Here is a 17,350-nt window from a genome sequence, read left to right on the forward strand (position 1 = left end):
AAGTGTTGAGTCACAGAATCTTTACAATCGTGCTCAGAGCCTAAATCCTGCCGTACACGGATCAGCAGACACGCGTAAACTCCCATCGGTGTAGCGATGTAAAGATGAACGTCTTTCTCTGATGTCTTTTATAACATCGATTGTGAAACTTTTATCATCTACGACGCAGACGTGTCCCGTGACCAACGTTATTACCTCAAGCATTAGGACAATATCAGGACCTTGGTGGCTCTGGACGTCTTTTGAATGGGACATTAGGAGGGAATGATCCTAGTTTAAGTGAAGACACTTCTCATCTTTAAAGCGTGTGCTGTCATTTGATGAGAAAATGGCCTTTAAGAAGTTTTTATGAGATTGCTTTTCACCACCCAAGCACTGAATGAGGTGTTTCCTCTCACCAATGAGACGTGAAATGCTGTTTTTGTCCAAAGTAAGTGTCTTGTGTGGTGTTTTTTTTTTTTTTTTGCCAGATTCAGGTGCTCTGTCATTTTAGTAAAGAGAATTACGATGCAAAAGATGATTTACATGATACAGACTTGGCTGAGTTTCTCATTATTTTCCTCAACATTTTCTATCTCTGCTCATTTCCTTTTATTATTATTATTATTATTATTATTATTATTATTATTATTATTATTATTATTATTATTATTATCCTCCTCCATTCCTAAATACCCATTTCTTGATTTTTAATAATTTTCCTAATTTCCTTTATTTCATTTTGCTCTTATCATTTACATCTTGCCCTTTTTTCTTTTTTTACATTTTTCTTCTCATTTCTTTGAGAAGTTAATTGTGTTTCCTTCATGTGTCTCATTCGGTTTGAATTCCCACATGCAGTGTTCCTGAAAAGGCTGAAGGTCCACACTTCGGTTAAAATGGATATCTTTGAGCAAGAATTTAGATGTACCGGAGTATTTTATAACAACAAGATGCATCTTGCGACTGCCGTAACACAGAGCGATTTAAGAAATAGGGACATCAGAGCGAATGAGGCTGAATGAAAGCAGACGTTGCATTATGTGTTGCCAGTAGAGAAGTTAAAACATTTAAATGTATGTAAAGCCCAATACAAACACATATTTACATCACAAGCAGGAAGAAATGAAAATGTCATGTGTCATTAAGTTCATCTGCAGCACCTTCAAATGTTCCTCTCGAACACAGAAACCATCGGCATTCAAAAATGAAGCAAAGGGAAAATGAGAGTGCAAAAAAAAATAGAAAAAAATGTTTACCACGTCCTCTCCAAACTGCGCTTTCCAATGAAGCGGTAAACTCTGGGCTAGGTGTCATTCCATTTAATGACAGGATGCTATTGTGTTTCTTAATGTCGCTACACATTTTCACGCAACATTACACAACATGAGAATAAATGACAACAATGATCTTTGGGAATACAGAAACTATGCATACATTGTGTTAACTGGGTCAATAAGCATCAAGTCTAGTTATGCTGGTGCCATTAGATTCATTCTCTTGATATATATATACACTCTACCTGAACCTGGAACCTTTCACAAGAGGTCAAAATTCTTAATTCTACATTTACTCAAGCATCAAGAGAAACACAAGCTAATATATGTGCTATATTAAATTCACCAAATGCCATTTTTAGATGCAAATGCTCTATTTATGTTAAATAAAATGCAAAAACTCCTGGTCCTGATATCCTGAGACAAATCAAGTTCTACCCCCACCATCCCGAGAACAAAAAGCTCTATTACTGCTATCCTAAAACTTACATGTTTTTACTCCTGCCAAACTGAGGGCGGACAAGCTCCAAGCAGGTCATATACAGTATATGTGTGCACAAAATCTAGTTCTTCCATCTTAAGACATATTAAAACCTGACATCATGAGAACTACAGGATCTCCTTCTGGTATCCTGAAACCCGACAGCTATAATCCAGTCATCCTGAGACCCAATAAGCTATACTTGGTGCAATACCATCATGAAACCAAAAAGCTCTACTGCTGCCACCCTGAAACCCAACAAGCTCTACTCCCACAATTCTGACAACAAAAAGCTCTATTCTTGCAATCCTTAAACCTACATGTTCCTCTGTCTGCCATCCTGAGACTGTTGAACACTAAGCAGGCAATAAGATTTATGCATCCGGAGACACACAAGCTCTACTCCTGCCATAACACGACCAATAATATCTATTCAATTCAATTCAATTCAAGTTTATTTGTATAGTGCTTTTTACAATGGGCTTCGTCTCAAAGCAGCTTTACAGAACATAAACATAGAGCAGAAATTAAACATAAGGAGAAAAAAGAATTAATATAGTAAAAAATTAAGATATATATAAAAATATATCTATTGCTACGACCCTGAACTCCAAAACAAGCTCTACTCCTGCCATCCTAAAGCCTATGTCCTGTATCTTGAGGACTACCGGCCATCCCGAGGCCTACAGATTCCACTCCTACATTACTGGTGAATGTCCCAACTGTGATTAGTCTTTATTGCTAAATACTAACTTATATTCTAAATATGCTAGACATCTTAGACAGTATGTGATAAAACATATCCAGTGAGTCTCTGTCATGAATGAAGCACCTGCTTCGTCCTCCGATCGCCACCACAGGGAACATTCTCCCGAGTATTAGTAACTTCCGGACTACACTTCCCATAATCCATCACTGGGACTGATTGCACCGCCACCTGTTCCCAAGCAGTCACTTCCTATATAAACGAACTCCAACTTGACTTCTGTGCGAAGTCTCGATTTTCCTCGGATATCATTCTGAGCGTTTTATCATTCTGTCTTGTACTTTCTGGTTATTACTTTGTTTGTATCTCTGTTGTACGATTCTCTGCCCCGACCATTTGCCTATTATATTGATTACAATTCCTGTCTACTCTGCGTTGTTGTGTTTGCCTACGTCGACCTTTGGCTGTCATACTACGAGCATACTACGACCTTTGGCTGTCATACTACGAGCACTCTTAATAAAACCTGCAAATGGATCCTCAGCCTTATGAGGCTTCATTACAGTCACAGTGTCTGAGAACAGAGGAATCCATCCACATTTGGCGGTCACCCTCAGCTGAGACGATGATGTCTGTAAAGTTACTGTTACTAAAAAATGGAATTCTATTATAAGATTAAAAGAAGGATTAAAAGAAAATAATGGACTGAAGAGAAGAGATTGGATTCAAAGGCAAATGTACAGAATAGCACTGGGGGAAAAAGTAGGCCTTTATTCACACACAAAATGTCTTCTAACAAAATGTTTAGTATTGCACCAAGCAAAGAAGGTGTTAAATAAGAATTATGTACTCTAATGCAACACAAACTGCTTCTCCTGTGATGTATAAGAAATTAAGAAAATTTGGTACTGAATCTAATCATGTGCTGTAGAAATCTGTTATATAACGTATTCATTTATATATATATATAAAAAAAAAGGACGCTTTCCTGAAAAAAATCAATTGTGATTAACTACTCAGTAAATACTTCTCACAAGGTGCACTGAAATCATTGTAATAAAAAACAAGAAGCTAGTAAAATTACTAATGCGTTATTATTACTTTTCTAGTGAAACCTGTTGGTGTTTCTGATCACTGTATTATTTGTTGTAAACAATGCTGCGAAATGTTCCCCAAATGTTATTTCAGATGCAGTCATATACAGACGGTCGGTTTAGAGTACTTTAATCCCATTAACACCATTTATACATTAAAATACAATGCGTCTGTTTCAAAATGTAATCATTAAATTTAAATCAGAATTTTAACATCATCTGAGCTGCTAACAGAAACTCCGCCTTCAGACCGTAGGCCACGCCCATATCAGGTCTGAATAGGGAGTAAAATGAACTGCTTTCTGAGGAAAGTGATTTAAAGTGTTAATTAGTGTGATACATATCAACTTCAGATTATAGACTAGAATGTGTGTGTGTGTGTTTGTGTGTGGGTGTGGGTGTGTGTGCGCATGTGTGTGTTTAGTGGAGTGTTTTGGAGTGCTTGTTCTTAGCACTGAGCTTTTCCACTTCTCTCATAAGGCGTAAACACATCTCTTCCTGCCAGGGCCGAGCCACACACTGCACTGCTACAGGCAGACCCACACCATCTCGTATGGCCTGTAACACACACACACACACACACACACACACACACACACACACACACACACACACACACACACAAATCACAAACATAAACATCACTGTGACTCTTTAGTACCATGAATATGGTTCAAAGGTGGTTTTAATCTAAAATTTGAATGTTTGGACAAAGCAAAGGCAGCACTGCATCTCTCTCTGTTTGGGTAAAGATGAAACAATGGGTTAAATCTCAAAGCACCACTATCAGTGGGGCTTTTTACACCTGGTCAAATTATGCGTTTTCTGTGATCCGATAGAGATCCGATGGTAAAATACCAGGTCTAAATGCCCTCCGAAACGTTTTGGAGACGGATATAAATCCGATGGTACAAACCCCTTCAGGAGGTGGTCTGGGACGCGTTTCAGATGAAACTGGACAGGTGTAAATGAATATGGTTGTTCAAGCCACATACGTCAGCGCTATACTCCTCCCAAACGGAAGGACGTCACTCGCAGGTGATCTTTCACCCAGGCGTCGCGTCGGGTCTTAAAACGCGCTGCTGCCTCTTTTTGTAGCATAACCGTCGTAACCAGTTTTTACGTCTTCTTTTTGATTGCATTCTGAAAAGCGCATACCGTACACCAAAATGTGTTCCATTTCAATTACCCCGGAGATGAGGTAAAATATATTAGCATTTTGGGCGGGAGTAGTAAGATCGGATCTATATCCGATTCGCCGAGACGAGTTTATGAGGCCTGATGTAAATGGAACAGTTTTAACAAATCAGATAGCTATCGGATCAGAGACAACACACGAAGTGACCGGGTGTAAAAAGGCCCATTAAGTAGCCAAACTGCATTATGGGTAATATAGGACACCATTAACCAAAGTGAAAACAGAAAGTCAGCTCAGTTAAATATAAAATAAATATTGCACAGTAATTAACATGATATGCTAATTATTAAAATGAACGTGTGATTTGTCCTTAATCGACATTTTGCAGTTTGCAGGGCAATGATTAGCTAGCAAGCCGAGTTCACTAGCTAAGATTAGCTGATTATAATAATACTGTTAGATTCTGTAAAGATTTCACACAATAAATCTGACGGATGTGGCCGAATCTCTCAATACACTTAACACCAGTGTCATTAAATCAGTCAGCAAGATAACTCTACGAAGATTTTTCTCTCTCTTGCTAGTGAAGCCTGGGGTACGTACAGTAGCTACCCCCAAAACCTCTGGTACAATCCAAAACGATTAGATTGTAAATTCTGACAGAAGTCACAGAGAAATAAAGTAGAAATGTGCTGCCTTGGGGGAAGATTCCACATTGTACAGACTGAAACAAAACTTAAAAACTATAAACCATTAAAATCACAATAATCAAAACAAGAAACAAGTTCTTTTAAGTTTTTCAGCGCCGAACCAAATCCCTTCTTTTTTCTACCTTAGTTGTACGCTTTTTTTTTTTTTTTGCTGTCACACAAAATAACATTAATTAATAAATTAATTTCTGAACAACTTTCTGTTTAACACTACAGCATGTTAAAAGAGCCTGATTTTAAAGAGCCTTTTTATAATAACATGAATAACATCATGGTGGTATTAACATGCTAATGAATATTAATGAGACTTTAACAGTGTTTTTTATGACAGAATTGTTTATAAAATAGAACCTGCATTAATTAGTTAATAAAATGATTGATTGGTTGATGAATGAATGAATGAATGAATGAACGAAAGAATGAATTAATTAGAAAAATAAAGAGCTCCTCTGAACAGTTACGAAGCATCATTATAAGAAACAGGTTGCTTCACCTTTTCTACTACTGAAAAATGAAAGAAAGGAATAAATATCTAAGGAATAAATAAAAGTTCTGAAGCTCAGCTTGTAACCTGTTTGAGGTTGAACACAGTGTCTCATGTTCACCTTGACAAATGTCTTGTCAAATATGTCTCCATAGTTCCCCGTGTAGTGTTTCATCTGATCTTCATCCTCGGCTGTGACCTGGGTGACCGGAACGACGCCGACGGGGAAGTTGAGCACGTTGTACAGAGCGGTGTAACTCAGAGCACCTGAACACAATGATGCAAGCTTTACACAAGGGTAGCCCCGCCCACTTGACATATAGGCACTAAAATTTGTACGACATTAAACATGTTAATTAACAGATGGCTAAATAATATAGATAAATATATTGGGAATGTTTTTTTTCCAGAATTTAGCAGATAGCTAAAGTAAGGAGAGAAGTGAATAAATTCATGTTCACAGTTTAAATTAAAACTTAATGAGCAAACCTTTAATTCGATAACTAGAATGACCATAGACTGAGTTAACAAACTGAACTTACATTGGACAGCATTGGAAATTGTAAAGCTACAAGCTACAAAGGCGTTCGATCCAATTCTATGCTTCTGCTTTCCAATGTGATAACACGTACAGTACTGTATGTGATGCTCAGGGGTGCACATACTTTTGAACATATGGTGTGTGTGTTTATGCTTAGGAATTCACTCAATGCTTCTAATTTGGTAAAAGGCAATACTTTATAGTAGGCAGTTTCCTTCTAATGTAACACAGTAGGTCTTTAAATAAAAATAAGGTCGAATTGTGAATGTTACTGATTAGTTTTCCGGTGTAGTTGAAGTTATAAGCTGGTCCCAGCATGGGACAGAGGAGGACATCCAGCTCCAGCTTCTCCCACTGAGACAACGTCTCCTGGATATAAACCTACAAACACAAACAACAAGATTTAATGTTTGGTCTAAGCGATGTACAGACGTACAGTACTGATACATACATTCAGGCATGTACCTCAACTGCTTTGTGCTGTTTCCACAGATCGACTGGAGAGCTACACACACACACACACACACACACACACACACACACACACACACACACACACACACAAGACATGGAAAGAAACAAAGGGGGTTTTTACACCTGGTCACTTCCTGCATTTTCTGTGATCTGATAGCTATCTGATGGTAAAAAGACCAGGTCTAAATGCCATCCGATGGTACAAACCCCTTCAGGAGGAGGTCTGGGACGTGTTTCAGATGAAACTGGACAGGTGTAAATGCATGTGGTTGTTCAAGCCACATACGTCAGCGCTATACTCCTCCCAAACGGAAGTACGTCACTAGCAGGTGACTCGCGAGTCGTGCATCGCGGCAGAAACAAATATGTTTTCCCACCAGCGCTGACTCCGATCTTTCACCCAGGTGTCTCATTGGGGCTTAAAATGCACTGCTGCAGCCATCAAAAATGCAGCAAACAGTAAATGCTATTTTTTGTAGCAACCGCATACACCAAAGCGTGTTCCATTACAATTACCCCGGAAATGAGGTAAAATATATTAGCATTTTGGACGGGAGTAGAAAGATCGGATCGATATCCGATTCGCCGAGACGCGTTTATGTGGCCTAATGTAAATGGAACAGTTTTAACGAATAAGATAGCTATCGGATCAGAGACAACACACGAAGTGACCGGGTGTAAAAAGGCCCAAAAAGTCACACACTGTGCTGCATCAGAAGTCATTAAGTAGATTCTGTTCCGCTACGTCAATATCAAATTATCAAAGGAATCAGTTCACATTAAGACATGTGATATAAGATATTTTTAATACTTTTTAGTGAACATCATATTTCTTTGACGTACCATGAATCAACAGGTGTAGTTACAGGAAGCGGATCACTCTTACCTGACTCCACAGGTGGCGTTCATAAGTGCAGCAATGCGTGGATACTGAGGGGAAGAAAAAACACCCAAATTTATGTTATTACTACAAGTACGATCTAAAAACAGTTAAAAAATAATGTCTATAATAATATAAATAATATTTTATAAATCAATTAGTATAGTATAGTATAGTTTTTAATTTTTTATTTTTTTTTTATTCTTAAGTATAATCTTAACCCCTTTATGCCTTGCCCCCCTTTTGCAGGTTTTTCGCCTACATGACCTACCCAACAAAAAGTGGTACAGCTCCCACATACTTTGACACACAGGGGTGAGAAGAAAAAGAAGAGATTCTCTAGTTTCAGAAACTAGTTTCAGATTGATTCTAGGCCTTATTGGCACAAAGTTACAGGGGTTTGAATGCAGATTTTCCTGTCCGCCTGGGTTGTTTACCTGATAAACTGATTAATCTTATTTTTCTGGAACATGTTAGGGACAAACCAACAACTGAGAGTCATAGCCACATGTCTTGGCTTTCACCAAAAACAAATTCAAGTCAAAAGACCCAAAATTGAATTTTATATGAATATTTTTCTAACCGGTCTAGCGCCACCTAGGTCAGTTTTGTCCAAATTTTTTCTAATTGTATGAAGGCTGTGAATCATATTGTGCTTTGTGTGTGGGCTTAAAAAATTATTGAGAGTATAAACTTTACAAGGTAAATAGGTTTTTTCGTGTTTTTGGAGGATTTGATGCTTTAAAGTTGAATTGAAGCTTGTTTCTGGGTCATCCCCTAGTGGTCACTTCTACTTCCGTGCCGTGCACAGCACAGCGACCCATCCAAGTTATTATTTGTTAGAGTTTGGATTTGTCACAATAAGGTCCAGAGATTTGTATTTAGATCCCAAATAAATCTGGGTTGCAGCTTTGTGGAAACAGTTGTGTGGTCTGAGGACGTGATGTAGACGATTTTTAAGAAATGACTCCGTAAATAAAATCATGTGAAAAGTAGAAAATAAATAATTAATATGGTAGCAGTGACAACATAAAGGGACTCCATTTACAGCATTTAGCAGACACTCTTATCCAGAATGACAAATTTTTTTTTTTTAGTTTTTCAGTTTATACACCTGAGCAATTGAGGGTTAAGGGCCTTGCTCAGGGGCCCCGCAGTGGCAACTTGGTGGACCTGGGATTCAATGACACCTTAACCACTGAGCTACCGCATCCCACGTGTAAATAGATATACATATCAAAGTGCAACAGAAAATAAATAATAAAAATAACAAAATAATGTTTTGAAAAGTAAATAATGATAGAAAAAAACATAATAATAACAACAATAAGAAGAAGGTAATTACTTATGATTATTATTATTGTTGTTGTTATTATTAATAACAACAACAATAATAATAATAATAATTCTTATTTATTATTATTTATTGTTATTATTATTAAAACAGACAACTATTTTTAAAATTATAATATAAAACATATGACATTAAAAACATCACACAACAAAACTTATTAGCATTTAAAAATATATTAATCATCATTTACTTACAATAAATAAATAAATAAATAAACAAGTAAGTAAACAAACAAGCAAATAAATAAATAAATAGGAGATACCGGTACCATCTGTTTTATGTGGTCAGTATTAACATGAACACATTATTAATCTTTATATTATTCTTCATAATAACCTTTTGTTCTATGTTTATGTTCTGTAAAGCTGCTTTGAGACAATGTCACTTGTAAAAAGCGCTATACAAATAAACTTGAATTGAATTATCACATAATAACTTCATTACAAATTGTATAAAGGAAAACTGTTAAGAACATTTTTCAATCTCTGAGTGTCAGTGATTATAAATCAATTATTACTGAAGACAACTGATGTGTAAATATCGTATCGTCACTTCACAAAGCGAAATTTTATTATATTGTTCAGAAGCCTGATGTTCAAAGTAAATGAAACTCACAATAGGTCGAAGGAGCAGAGAGATCATTTTCTTCATAAACACTGGACGACCGTAGTGTGAAGCCTGATGCTGTAGACACGGATCGACAGGACCATGCTTACTGAAAACACACAGCGGCCTCAAAGTTCACAGATCGCTTTAAACTCTAATGAGGTGATATAATTATAATGACTTACAGGTGCTCTAAAAGAGTAGCACCTCCATCTGCCAGGTTTCCCCTCGCAACATACTCGGTGAAGGCAGTGAACATGTGAGGAGGTTTGAATGGAATTAGCTATCGTGTAGAGAAAGGAAGATACAACACACACACACAAACACACATGGTCATAGATGGATATATTTATGTAAGCCATTAAAAACCATTCGTATCTGAATACTCTGAAATTAGGGACATCAAATTGGCTTCCATCCTTTAGCCCCAGTGATATAGATGAGGCTTGAGCACTAATACCGTGTGTCCTGCTTGTTCCAGGAGCTCTCTGGTCTCTCGTAGAGCTCTGCTCATGCTCGGAGACGGCTGAAAGCACCCGTCGTTTTCATAGTAACCGATCCTCAGGGGCTCCGAGCTCTCGTATACCTTTCATAAAGAAAAAACGATTAAGTACCAAGAGACACGACACACGACACTGAAGTACCGAAGAGACCCGTGTGTGGTACCTGCTGGTTGAACGGTATCGGAGGAACCGTAGGGTCCAGAGTGAACATGTCGGTGCAGAGTAAAGCTCTCATACACAGAGCCAGACTCTCCACATCACGGGCCATGGGACCAACAGCTGACAGGGCTGGAAACAAACACATTTGTTAGCTCCTACTCTCAAAATCTATTCTATTTGAATTAGTGGAACTGTGCTTTACCTGTTTTTCCACCTTTTACACATGAAGAGAGTCCACGCAGGCTGCATGGAAAGAAACTTGAGAACTTAAAAAACTAGATACATCAAAACATTACCATGGTATTATGAATTTTAGTAAGACTTTCATATCAAATCATGTTCTTGTAAGGCATAATGCATTTTAACTGGGTCAACTAAGATGCTGACTGCCTGCTGAATAAGCAGATTAAACATCCACAGGCTAGTCAGCTATCACATTAATAGTTAATCAGTTAAAATCTTTGTTAAATCAAATAAGGACCATGTTTACCTCCTGTATAAAAATGCTGAAGAGAATGTGTCTATTATAACAATATTGTATTAATACAATTAAATTAATACAAATAAAACACCTTATCCTGTTGTTTGTGGGTTTTAAGCCGCAGATGCCACAGAAGGCTGCTGGGATGCGGATGCTTCCGCCGATGTCGGATCCCAGACCCAGAATAGATCCTCCTCCAGCGATCAGAGCACCTTCACCACCCGAAGAGCCTCCACAGGTCTTCTGGAGGTTGCAGGGGTTCACCGTCCTCCCGTATATGGGGTTACTGCATTCATAGCTAGAATAATTAAATAAGAGCCTAGTTTCGGTTTATACGAATAACACAACAATTCGTGCAAACGCTAGAAACAGAAGGTTTACTGACACTGTCTCATGTTTATATTTATGTCTTGAAATATTTTAAATGTGGGTTTATGTTTATATCTAATGTCGGCTGCTTGATCATGTACAACACTATGCTTGATTACTTGCCATGTAGAAGTTTTTAATTTTAAAAATATCATATGTAAAATAGTGCATGGATTTTCTGCTGCTTTACAACTCTGTCCTTTGGCTAAAACATCATTGGGTGCGTCCCAAATTACAAAAGCTCCTGTTGTAATGCAGATGATTAATGATCGTTCGTAGAGACTCAACAGTCTGGTGATGTTTGTAGAGTGTTTCTTACTTGAGGAGACCCTGAGGGACGTTAGTTTTGATGAAGGGGATTGCACCCTGCTTCTTCAGTACCGAAACCACCACACTGTCCTTAATGACAGGATCATCAAGCTTAGTCAGTACACCACAGGTAGAGTCGTAGCCCTGAGGACACACACACACACACACACACATACACGTTAGTAAGTGGGATATATTAGGCAGCAAGTGAACATTTTATTCTCAAAGTTGATGTGTTAGAAGCAGGAAAACTGGGCAAGTGTAAGGATTTAAACAAGTTTGACAAGAGCCATCTTGTGATGGGTCAGAGCATCTCCAAAACTGCAGCTCTTGTAGGGTGTTCATGGTCTGCAGCAGTAAGTATCTAGTGGTCCAAGGAAAAAACAGTGGTGAACCAGAGACAAGGTCATTGGCAACCAAGGCTCATTGATGCACATGGGGATTAAAGGCTGGCCCGTGTGCTCGGATCCAACATTCAACACTACTATAGCTCAAATTGCTAAAGAAGTTCATCCTGGTTTTAAAGACCAGTCAGGGTGCCCATGCTGATCCATGTCCAACACCAAAAGCACCAACAATAGGTATGTGAGCATCAGAGCGAAGATGGTGGCCTGGTCTGATGAATCACGTTTTCTTTTATATCAAGTGTATGGACAGGTGTGTCTGCGTCGCTGACCTGAGGAACACATGGCACCAGGATTCACTATGGGGGAAAAGGCAAGCCGGCAACAGTGAAATGTTTGGCCAGACCAGCTTCAGTGTTTTTCTTTATTTGGGTAGTTGACAAATGACCAAGAAAAAGTACTTTTTTTGGAAAGCATAACTTTAAACAGAGGAGAGGTTGGAAAACGACTCGAGTCGATGCACACACAAACTGTCTAACACAGCATTCTGCAGCGGCATGCCATCCCACCTAGTTTTCACTTAGTGAGCCATCGTTTGTTTTTACCACCAGGGCAATGACCCCAAACACATCTCTGGGTCATGTAAGAGCTATTTGACTAAAGAAGGAGAATGATAGTGTTACATTTAGATGACCTGGCTTCCACAATCTGAATCCAACTGAGAAGGTTTGGGATGAATTGGACCAGAGAGTTTAAATCTGATCACCTAGAGATAGAAATGTGCACAGGACTGTTTAAAAAATAAATAAAGGCGCGTAACAAACACAACATGTTCTGTGCAGCAGCTCTGGCGTGTCCAGGATGTGAACTTTGTCCTTAATAGAACCAGGAGATATGACAAAATCATGGATCTTTAACCTCATTATAGTGACTCTCATTAAATAATCACAAACACTGAATGATTTCGCACCACAGTACCTAACTAAAATTGTTTTTGTTTTTTTTAAATGATCCACAACGTTAACTTGGATTACGAGCTTCAGAACAGAACGATCTTTCTCCGAGCCCCACGGTTACGGTACGGTAATTTTTTAAAAATTTTTTTGCCACAGATTTGGAGTTTTCGTGAAAACTACGGGTGAACTGGAATGTCCAGATGCCATCGCTGTCCCGCTCACACGTTCACTCGGGTTCATAGCAGCCTATCAAGGTGCTCCTTTTTATTTTATTTTTTTTAACATTAAGGAGCAGCAGTAGAAAAACCATTCTTAAAAAGGGAATAAAAATGTATACAGACTCTCTGTATGCAGCTCTGCTGTCTTCACCCTTTGCCTATCGTGTCCTTGTTCATAATGAAATGAAAGAGATAAACAACCAGGTTACTTTGAATATGATTAGGAACCTCACCCAGTACCTTATAATCCACGTTGTCCTTGATGCTGACTGGAATGCCGTAGAGAAGGCCTTCTTTGTGGGACTCGACTTCTTCCACTTGTTTCAAGCTCTCCATGAGGACGGCGGTGCTACAGTTCAGTTCCCTGTTCACCTCCAGAGCCTTTAGGACACATGTCATGTCGAGTATACGACAGAAGATTTGAGAGGAAACCAATCAAAACACTTTATTCTCTCGGTATCTACATATTTCCCAAGTTTCAGAGTAACTAATAAACACAACACAGATTCACTATTGTGTAGCAAGCCTCGCGCTTTGCCGGTCACTACAGTGACGTGACATACGGCTAAGTACTGTGACCCATACTCAGAATTTGTTCTCTGCATTTAACCCATCCAAAGTGCACACACACAGCAGTGCACACACACACACACACAGAGCAGTGGGCAGCCATTTATGCTGCGGCACCAGGGGAGCAGTTGGGGGGGTTCGGTGCCTTGCTCAAGGGCACCTCAGTCGTGGTATTGCCGGCCCGAGACTCGAACCCACAACCTTAGGGTTAGGAGTCAGTCTCTCTATCCATTAGGCCACGACTTCCCCCACTAAAAAGCCCTTGTCCTTAAACTCCATTAATCCAGAAAGTTCTGTTCCTGTTGATTGCTTGCACTACAGAAGTAACATAAGTATTTGGTTAGAATACATTTTTTTTCTCCCTTTGCAGGCAAACTGTCTGACACGTTTTTCCACCTCCTTTTGATTGACAGGAGAAGATAATCAGCCCTGATCCCTGTTGGCTGTTTTTAAACGTGATGACATGATAGATCAATCAGAATCAGAATACTGTATTAATCCTCAGGAGGAAATTGCTTAAAATAGTGCAGTTTACAACTAGAGGTCTTCACGGGTCCACTTAGATCCGAAAACCCGAGGTCCGATCCGATCGGGTTCGGATTTGAAAGTTTCACGTGTGCCTCAGGCACGGGTCGGGTATGATAATAGCGGCATCGGGTCTGGGGTAATTTAAAATGAATGTGTTTTTACCGAACGGACCCGAGAAGACCCGAACTACTGTATCTCATGTGTGTGTGTGCATCGACTCGAGTCCTTTTCCAACCTCTCCTGTTTGCCAAGACCGCTTGCGACATGTGGCTGGTGACGTGTGGCTGGTGGTAAGCGAATTTTCGTTGAAACAGACCTGTCAATCAATTATGAATCCACGCTGCAGTTACTTTACTGTAGAGTTAGGCAACATTCGGGTCCAGTCGGGTTAAAGAAAATTGCCAACGGGTCGGGTCGGACTCGGGTCTAATTTCTTCGGGTTTGTCTCGGGTCGGGTCTTTCTTTAAAAAAAAAGTACGCACGTCGAGTTCGGGTACAATTTTTAGACCCGAGAAGACCTCTATTTACAAGCCAACATTATTTTCCTGTAACAGCATGTGCTGAAGTGTTTTATCTAATAACTCTGAGGGTTACAGTAACAACATTTGGATATCGAGAGCATGTGAGCGGTGACAGTGTGTATGATCAAAAGAAGTACACTGAACCTTCTCCATGTAGGCATGGAGCACAGCGTTAGGTTGTAGAGATCCTCCTCTGATCTTCTGACTCAGTTCAGCCAGTGAGAGAGTCACGATGGAGCTCAAATCAACACCAGCGTTCTGCAAACACAAGACTATTCGAGTCAGATGTTATATAATCCAACACTTTCCCACAGAGGCACAACGCAGAAATGCATAAGCGACAGATAGAGATGTCTTGAGAGCGAGAGAGAAAAACACTATTCATTTCATAGAATATACACTATGTACTGTACAGATAAAGTGGATATAAATAATCTACATATTTAAAAAAAAAAATCGAATGTGATATAGAAAAATAATCCACAAAATACAAGCAAAAAAATTGTTAATTTTATGGGTTTTTTTTTAAAAAGAAAAACCTTTTCAAAACCCTGGTCACATAGTAATCAGGCATGTCACATTGCACCGCATTAACCCCAAATAAAAGATCAGCTGTTTCTGTAGGAATATCATGACAACTTTTTTTTTCCTCCCAGACTCCTGATGCTACTGTCCTCAAAGATCTTACAGAGTTTGTTTAAACGTATCGACCAGGAGAGGGGTAGAAAAAGGGTAGAAAAGGACACCCGGAAACATTTACAAATAAATGTGGCTCACGAGAGTTAATACCAAGAATAGAACATCCAGCCAAACTTGAGGAAAATCTCATCAGTGAGGCTGCCAAGAGACCTGCAACAACATGGGAGGAGCTGAAGGACTGATTATCCATGAAGGACTTCTCACTCTATGAGACAATAATCTCTCACAATCCTCACAAATCACAAGACTAGAAAAGAAGCCCTTTCTCATGCTGAAAAAATAAACCATTCAAGCCCAACAAAAATCTGTGGAATGATTTGAAGAGGACTGTACAGGAGATCTCCCCACAATATTGACCCAAATAGTGCATCTTTATAAGGAAGTGTGGAATATAATTCCCTGTAGAATTGCAAACATATACAATCGGCTTATTGTCACGTTTTATTCTCGCTTAAAGACATCTTAATTGTTTTTCACTCAAATTCTGCTTCTGGGTATGAAATATTAAAGGTTTTCATCAGTTAGAGAGATGGAGAGAGTGTGATGATGATGTTTGTGTGTTTATGTTGTGTTTATGTGTTTGTGTATATATACACAGTATGTGTGTGTCTCTATACGTGTGTGTACATGTGTGTGTTTGTGTGTGTGTGTGTATGTGTACCTGAGTCTTAAAGCGGTTGACGGCTTTCTCTGCCTGTCCGACCTCCTTCTCTCTCTTCTCTCTGGCTCTCTGCAGTTTCCTCTTCACCTTCTGTTGTTCTCTCCATTTCAGCAGCAAAACACTGACACCGGCAGCACAGAGCAGAGACACTGCTACACTCTTCCACTCACCATCCATGTCTCAGCTCACCTCCTCCTACCTGTTCCACCCGCTACACTCACCTACAATGTAATACCAACATGAACGGCCCCTGAGCTGTATGCACACACCCTGCAGGATCCACAGAGTCAGATGTAAGGTTGCCAAGTGTTCCTAAAAGCTGCAGAAGAGAAGCTGAAACTTGACTTGATTATACAATACACGTATGAATCTTCTTTGTTTATGCAATACCGTTGTTCTTGCAGTCAACTTACAAATAAGATAATATGATGTTTGGGATTTAAAAGAGTCAACTCTCTTCAGTTAGTCAAATGACCTGACTCATTAAACAGTTTGTTATAACAGCATGATATTTGAACTGTGCTTTCATCCAATCTGTGATGTCCAATTTTTGACATTTTGAAGAAAATAGATAGTAAGTAAGTAAGTACATTTATTTCTAAATCACATTTGATTTCAGCTCTAGCTGACCAAATGCTATACGGAGACATAACATACAATCAAAACACAGTCAATAAAAAAGTACACAGTAAAACAGGTCAAATATATGAAAGTTAAAATAGAAATACAACTTTCAGACAACTAAAACAGAGAAGTGTTGAATACAATTGGTTTGTGGTCAGAAAATACAATGTCTTCGATGGTAATATCTTCAATAGAGAGACTAGAGGACAAAATAAGGTCTAGAGTATGGCCATGGATGTGTGTAGCCTCCTGAACATGTTGAATGATGCCAAACAAATCACAGACCCGGCTAAACTCTTTACAGTCGTTGTCCAGCCTTGGAGGCCTATAGACCAAGGCACACAGTACCGGAGAAGTAGTTGACGTAATTTCAACACATTGTAGTTCAAATGAGAGATAGTGCTTAACTGAGAAGTTCTAGGTTTAAAGTCTACAAGACAGAGACCAACACAAGCAGGGTTAGTGTTATTGAGCTTATTTAAATAAGTTTAAATAAATTACTGTGTGTGTTTGTGTGTGCATTTGTGTGTATAGGTTTATCTACAGTCTCTGATGTGATTTTATGTACCCTAGTTCGAAGCTAATCGCTAACTATTAAGCACATGTTAAAACTTCTGTATTAAGCTTTAAGATTGTTGCGGTGTACAGCAACATGTTTAGCAATTTTTTATAGAAATGACGCTT

The 17,350-nt window shown here is 38.9% G+C and overlaps 1 protein-coding gene across 1 annotated transcript; it reads right to left on the reverse strand.

Annotated features, from left to right (window-relative positions):
* Positions 1–3,194: 3,194 nt before the first annotated feature.
* Positions 3,195–16,281, reverse strand: LOC113640862 (vitamin D3 hydroxylase-associated protein-like). The gene is made up of 15 exons (XM_027143472.2): positions 16,043–16,281; positions 14,827–14,940; positions 13,304–13,444; positions 11,556–11,689; positions 10,959–11,165; positions 10,589–10,629; positions 10,391–10,515; positions 10,185–10,310; positions 9,910–10,007; positions 9,734–9,833; positions 7,771–7,814; positions 6,876–6,915; positions 6,683–6,791; positions 5,991–6,136; positions 3,195–4,095 (listed from the first exon to the last, which is right to left on the reverse strand). Exons 1-15 carry the CDS (start codon positions 16,217–16,219, stop codon positions 3,958–3,960), a joined length of 1,740 nt encoding a protein of 579 aa, XP_026999273.2. The 5' UTR covers positions 16,220–16,281; the 3' UTR covers positions 3,195–3,957.
* Between the last annotated feature and the right edge of the window lie 1,069 nt (positions 16,282–17,350).

This window comes from Tachysurus fulvidraco, chromosome 5, assembly GCF_022655615.1.
Source record: "Tachysurus fulvidraco isolate hzauxx_2018 chromosome 5, HZAU_PFXX_2.0, whole genome shotgun sequence".
NCBI lineage: Eukaryota > Metazoa > Chordata > Actinopteri > Siluriformes > Bagridae > Tachysurus > Tachysurus fulvidraco.